Raw genomic sequence first — 6996 nt, 5'->3', positions numbered from 1 at the left:
ACTTACCCTTTGCTTAGCAAATTAAATTGCACCGTGAACCCGCGTTACAAGTCACGAGGCACACAGCATGTCAGCAAAAGTTATGACGATCAAGTTTAGCATTAATGAAACTGAGAGCCATGGTGCGGTGAGAAATCCGAACTTCGCTCTTTTTACTCGCCCTTTCATCGCATTGTGTTTTCCCAGCCTGCAATGCGACTAGAAAATGACGCAAGAAACCGCAAGCACGCAGATTTCTTGCGGTTAGCAATGGCCAGCAGTACCACTGCACTTAGACTTGGTCAAAGCCTGTTTTATGAATACGATGTATGAGAGAAATCGAGAGTTATTTTTTCTGACCGCGACGTAGTCGCCGGTTTAGGTACCGGTGATTCCGGGAGAAACTTACTGCCGATTGCCTTCACTCCACGCATGCGCAAATGCACTGCAAGTTCGGATGTGAAGACAGCGTATTTCTGATAAAATTCACTCAAAAGAGTTTCAAACAAAAAGTATCATCAATGCGTCATAAACTGCTTAAATTACTGTATTTGACGTAACCGACTTGAAGCAAGTCTAGAGTTAGACTGCACTGTTTGACGTCACTGATATTCGCGCGATTTCACGAGATACGGTAACTTGAACTGGCGTATCAAACGAACTTTGCAGTGGTGTAACTACTTTTTTGTAGCTTTGAACTCATTTATACGCAACAGAATGTCTCACATTAACACCTGACCTGTACATACTATGATAGGCCTAGGGATCATTACAAATGGTGAGATCACTTACGCATTTTGTGAAAGGTGTCAAAACATTTCGCTGATCTAACATTTGTAGATTAACATTGAGAACAGTAGTATTAGTGGATGTGTTATGATCCCAACCAGGCCAGTTTCTGCGTGGGGAAAAGTTAGAATGCCGAGATATTTTCCACTTAAATTTAATGATACTTACTACAAATGTTGATTTGATAGATATCTAATTTTACAGAGAATGATTGAGCAGTGTCAGGTTAAAAAAGCTCATTTACATATTTAATACAGTTTTATAATTAGTCATATAACTCCGAAATAACTGCACCAAATTTGATGAAACCTGCTGCAGATACTGATCCAACAGATATCTGAGTGTATTGTGGAGCATTTAGTAGTGTAAAGTGAATTAAGGGACATTTGTATATTTAATGAACTTTGCAATTTGTGATATAACTCTGATTATTGCACCAAATTTAGTGAAACCTACAAACATTGATCTGATAAATATATAATTGTCGCGTCAAGCACTGAGCAGTGTCAAGTTAATTAAGGGTTCCTTTGCATTTTTAATGAACTTTGTAATTAGTGATACTACTCCGAAATTACAGCATTAAATTTGATGAAACGTGCTACAGGTGTTGATCTGATAGATCTCTAAGATCTCTAATAGTCCCATGAAGAATTGAGCAGTGTCAAGTTAACAAACAGCTCATTTGCATATTAATGAAGTTTTATAATTAATGATTTAACTCCGAGTGTACTACTACTACTACTACCACTATTACTAATATTTATTGCATAAAAAGCGCACTACACTACGTCTCAGTGCCCATTACATTACAATAAAAATAACATATAAAATGACATCACATCAATTCAAGCAATATAAAATTACAGAAAAGTACTATAACATTGACTAAAAAGAAGAGTTTTAAAACAACGTGTAAAAGACTCAAAAAGCCAAGATAATGAGCATCAAAAGAAAGCTCATTCCGTAACAATGGAGCAGCGATCGAAAATGCATGATAACCATATAATTAACTGTAGTGCCACTGGCGTCACGCCTGTAGAAGTATTGTGTTAGATGAACGGAGGGCACGCTAAGGGATATTTATATCCACCAATGATTGCAAATACTGAGGATATTCGCTACGAAGAATTTTGAACACTAAAATGCACAGTTTTGAACTTGATTATCTCTTTCACTCGGAGAATACTGTGCGAAAGTTGATGAAACCTGCTAGAATGATCTGACAGATACCTGATTGTTCTGTGAAGCGTACTACTATGTAATGAACCTGTTGTAAACCACGTGAGCACATTCAGTGTACGTCTGGTTCGTATTATTAGGAAAATAAAATGATAAGTGCAGCTGATGAGATGAAAGCTGTATAAATTGTTTTCTGGTTTAAAAGCGTAAAACATTAACGACAATTCAAATTGTTCAAATTACTGAAACTGTACTACAGTCTACAGAGGGTTCCACAGTATACCTCTTCGTACGTGTATTATGCAGAAGGTAGTCAAGTACCACGTCACCAGAAAAATGACCCCATTTTTCGGCAACATACCTTGCAACGAATAAGTAATCATTACGATAAAAAAGAATAATACTTCGAGTTTTAGATAAACGAAACATTTAACAATATGCCAAAATTAAAAAAATAGTACATAAAATCAAAATGTTGGACTATCTTAAGTATGTCAATAATGATCAGTTCGTTTGAGGTAAAATGCGCCAAGGGGAAAGATATTCGGATTTTCAAACTTTTTAAATTTATTTCTGATCACTACTACGTGTATGGTGGCTCATTTTGAAGCACTGGAGAAAGAAAAAAAAAATATCGTCTTATTTTTTGACATTCGAACATTTTATTTTACCCCTTAGAATTAGCACTGGGATGACGGCCATTTTTGAATTTTAAATTTTGGTGAATCTTGGGCAATTTGTTTCTCTAGTTCTAAAATTGCACGAAGATCTCTCATTTTTATAGGCCAGAGCCTATCGGCCTCACCCCTATATGTTTCGTTGGACTTTGTGGGGACCCAACCAACCGGATATGGGCTCCTATTGTTTTTACTGGCGATCAATATTCCGCTTCTTCCGCTTCTTTTTCTTCTTCCGCAACTTCTTTACTCAACTAGAACTTAAAAACCACTCAACATAAACTTCTCAAACGTGGAAGGCAGACACGTAATTTATAATGATGAATTATAGACTTAACTTTTCCTTAAAGGGTAAGTTCACCAAGGATTATTTTTACATATGTGCTAGCTTTGTGGTCACTTACCCCGGAAAAGCTATTTTCGCCATTTATAACTTGCAAGATTTTTTATAAAAAACGATAGAAATAGTACAGGAAGTTGCCCATGTAATTTGAATCATGGGAAAAAGCGCCAAGCTTGGAGCTTGCATAATGTGATATGGAAGGGACCATTTTCCCATGGGTATGGCATTGTCCACTAACCCATGATTAAACCAGGCTGTGCTTATTTACATAATTTTTGTTTATACTGTTTAACCTTGCACAAACAATGAATCACTTATAATAAACTTTCCACTGTCAGATTTTGTGTTGCTGTTTACTACTGTGTTACTGTTAGTTGACAATGTGGGGGCCATACCCGTCCGAAGATGGTCCCTTTCATATCACATTATGCAAGCTCCAAGTTTGGAGCTTTTTTCCCATGATTCAAATTACATGGGCAACTTCCTGTACTATTTTATCCTTTTTTGTAAAAAATCCTGCGAGTTATAAATGGTGAAAATAGTTTTTCCTGGGTAAATGACCACAGAGCTACCACATATGTAAAAATCATCCTTGGTGAACTTCCCCTTTAAGCTAATTTATATTAAATTGATTTCCTTTGATCTAGATTTAAATGCTAAGTCGACAGTACGTCGTAAAGTGTCTTACAATTATCACACCATGAGTAAGATATATATGTGGTAAATATATCTAAAGCAAAGGCAAAACTGAACAGTTATCATAAAACAAACTTTTGCTGTGGTCATACAATGTCGTCTAATATATTCGCAGAACGTTTGTATTTGACATGAAGCGTACTAGGATATTACATTGCATTTAAATTCACAAAAATAGACAGCAGAGCAACAACAACTACATAGTCTCCCGAGAATTTCATTGACAATGGAACAGAAACGGCGATATATAGGCCAGTGTATATTATATTCCCTTGATAATTTCAACACACTGGAAAGAGTCCGAGTCAAAATCGGCATCAATATAAGCGTTGATTCCCGAGAGGAATTATTAATTATCACCAGTCTTACAGAAACAAATATTTCAATGAATAATTAAGGTTGACACAAGAAATAACAGGCAGTATATTTCCTTTTCTATGGTTGGCTACAAGTTCAGAGTTTACAAGGTATACAAATATTGCCATTAGTCTAGAATTTCTGATGAGATTGTGAAGGTCAAGTTCTCATGCCGTTGCGAATCAGAATAGGAACAAAGACCGTAGACTTCAGTTTGGGTGGCGGTTGTCTGTCTTCCATCAGGACATTGATCACCATAGTTTGGCCGATTATTGTCTTTGTTAATGGATGGATGGGCTGTTCTGTCATCTGGCGACTGTTCGATTCGGCTGACTTCTCTCTTCTCATATCTGTACCTACGGTCCACAAATCGCTTGGTGTCTTCTTCATTGCTGCACTGTCTACATCTCAAAATACGAGTAAACTCTCTGCGAAAATTGCTGCCAAAGACGGCATAAATAGCCGGATTCATCCAGCTGTTTGCGAACGCTAACGACGAGATGACTGGACGGATGATCAGGAATTCTGACCGCGGAATCAAACTTGGCGCTACGTACATGATGATCCGCAGAACTCGAACCGGACACCATGTGAGTGCAAACATTGCTACAATGACGACGAGCATCCTAATGGCCCGTCGTTTTCGCCTACGGGAATGGGTGTTCGGCGAATTTCCGAAGTACAGCACGACTATAATCATTGCGTATAAAGCAGTTTGCACAAGCAATGGTAAGAAATATAATATTACAAAATCAAGAATTGCAATAATCTCTAGATGTTCGAATGACAAGTAACCACAACTGCGATAAGTGAAATTTTGGTCGACGATCTGGATATGTTTCGATGCAATCCCATTTACAGCTATGTAATTGCTTGAGTACATGAACGACAAAATCCATACCATTACTATCATTATGCGAGCTTGTTTAATTGAAATCTGTTGTTTCATAGGTGCAGTGATTGCGCGATAACGGTCGATGGCGATGCACAATAGTGTGAAAATAGTTGAGTTGAGACATGTCCAAGATACGGTCATCACGGAGTCACAAAGAAATTCAGTAACGAGCCACTCAACACCAAAAGTCTGTGCAACTTTGATTGGAACGTACACGGCACCGACGAAGAAATCTGCTGATGATAGCGATGCTATGAAATGATTCGTTGGTGAATTGCGTAAGTTTGGTCGACGCAATATAGCTACAATAACCAATAAATTGCCGGAGACAATAAGAACAGAATTGCCGACATTAAAACATGCAAATAACATATCTGCATCGCTGACGTGTGTTGACCTTCCCGACATCTTTCTACCAAAGCAGCGCAGAATGTGAGTCTTTCTCCGAGTGCCAAGAGTTGAAGACTGTTGCTGTGCAAAGTCTCAGAAGAACATTTATATGGCTAAAAATTCAAGTGCTACCTTGTTCACAACTGCTGTTAGAGCTACACGCGCCATTATCACTGATATCATGAACAAGAACAGGTAAGCTAAGCCTGGCGGGGTCAAGGTACAAATCATCGCATCTGCTTTGAATACTTCATTTCAAAAGAGTAGATGTTAACAAAAGTATGTACAGTTCTGCCTCAGGCGAATTTACATTTGAAATGACCAGAGAATTATGGGCAGCAGCTGCAATTTTGATCCAATGATCACCGAACTGAATTCACAGAAGTAACATTGAAATTCTCGTCTCTGTATACGTTTACAAATGTGAAATTTAAGGAATGAGAATATATACGGGAGGCAATGAAAATTCAAAAGACAACCTTTCCATGCCTGCAAGTACACATTAAGGAACGGAGCTCATATTAAATCAATTACTCTGGATCATTCAACTAAAATATGTTTTAAAGGTCAGCAAAAGAAAAATGTTCTGTTGATTGACTATACGGGATAGTTAAAAGGTTCACCAAATGTGACTTCACGGGTACCTATGAAGTTTATTACGAATGCGCATTGCCAAGTTGAAATGCTCTCGTTTTTGACACGTCTAAAAGTCCGGCGTGCTGACTCGTTTGCATGCGAATCGACAAAACAATTTTAGTCATCAGAAATATAATATTTTCCAAATACACCTTTCTGAATCGATGACAGTATTTATCAGTCACATGCACAAACCAGCTTAGTTTAGGGATTGTATAAAATATCAGTAGAATTGAAATTTGGAAATTCAAGATATCTGCCAAATGTTTGTTGGTTATTTATAATTTCGTTTGTCATCCCACATTCTCTGCACTTATGCCAGTGGCGTGAATTACAATTTGTATAACCCATTTTGTGAGAACTACAGAGCACTTTTTTGTTGTGACAAAATTATTTTCGAGGTTCAGTGACATATCACAGCAAAGTGCATTTCTAGAAGGTAAGCTGGTAAACGTCAACTCAAAGGGCAGTCTGTATCACACTAGGCAATAGAAATCTTAACCCTTTGAGCGCCAAAGTCAACTTTTGTCACCCATATTTAATGTACCCCAGTCAATTTTTTCAGATTTTTGCCAAAATTTTGATGGAAACCTGTAGCCAATAAAATGTGATGTCCATTTGGTCAGAAATAATAAAAAATTACATAAAAAGTCATAAAAATTGTTAAAATGATGCACTACAACGTTGGTGGGAAAATTTACAGATCTAAAAGGGTTAATATTTAAAATAATATTATATAGGGCTCAACCCTTGGGTCGCGCCAGGGGTTAAGATTTGCAATGTTATTTGTATTGATTCATGATAAAATAGAATTAATTGAAACTTGCTATATACGTTTGTATGACAACTGTATGCACAGTTTCTCTCTGATGAAAGCAGTTCACGTACGTACATGACGTCAAACCCTGCAGCAGTGCAGGTATAGATTTTCTGTATTGTGTAAAAATGTTGGACAAAAATTGGCAATTTTTACCATGATAACAGCCTATTGTGTTAAACAAGGGCCGTATTATGCCACCATTATCATTGCAATGGTAACCCACTGCCCACCTTCA

At 37.3% G+C, this 6996-nt stretch overlaps 1 protein-coding gene across 1 annotated transcript; it reads right to left on the bottom strand.

Moving 5' to 3' along the window:
• Positions 1-4147: 4147 nt before the first annotated feature.
• On the bottom strand, positions 4148-4720 carry LOC139133582 (substance-P receptor-like). Its single transcript, XM_070700315.1, has one exon. The coding sequence runs from the start codon at positions 4718-4720 to the stop codon at positions 4148-4150; it is 573 nt and encodes a 190-aa protein (XP_070556416.1).
• Between the last annotated feature and the right edge of the window lie 2276 nt (positions 4721-6996).

Source organism: Ptychodera flava, chromosome 5, assembly GCF_041260155.1.
Source record: "Ptychodera flava strain L36383 chromosome 5, AS_Pfla_20210202, whole genome shotgun sequence".
Taxonomy (NCBI): Eukaryota; Metazoa; Hemichordata; class Enteropneusta; family Ptychoderidae; genus Ptychodera; species Ptychodera flava.
The sequence above is the reverse complement of the archived record's forward strand: the minus strand, read 5'-3'. Positions and strand labels throughout refer to the sequence as shown.

Coding starts and splice junctions, on each gene's coding strand:
- LOC139133582 (XM_070700315.1), bottom strand. CDS start 4,720: ATGATTATAGTCGTGCTGTACTTCGGAAATTCGCCGAACACCCATTCC.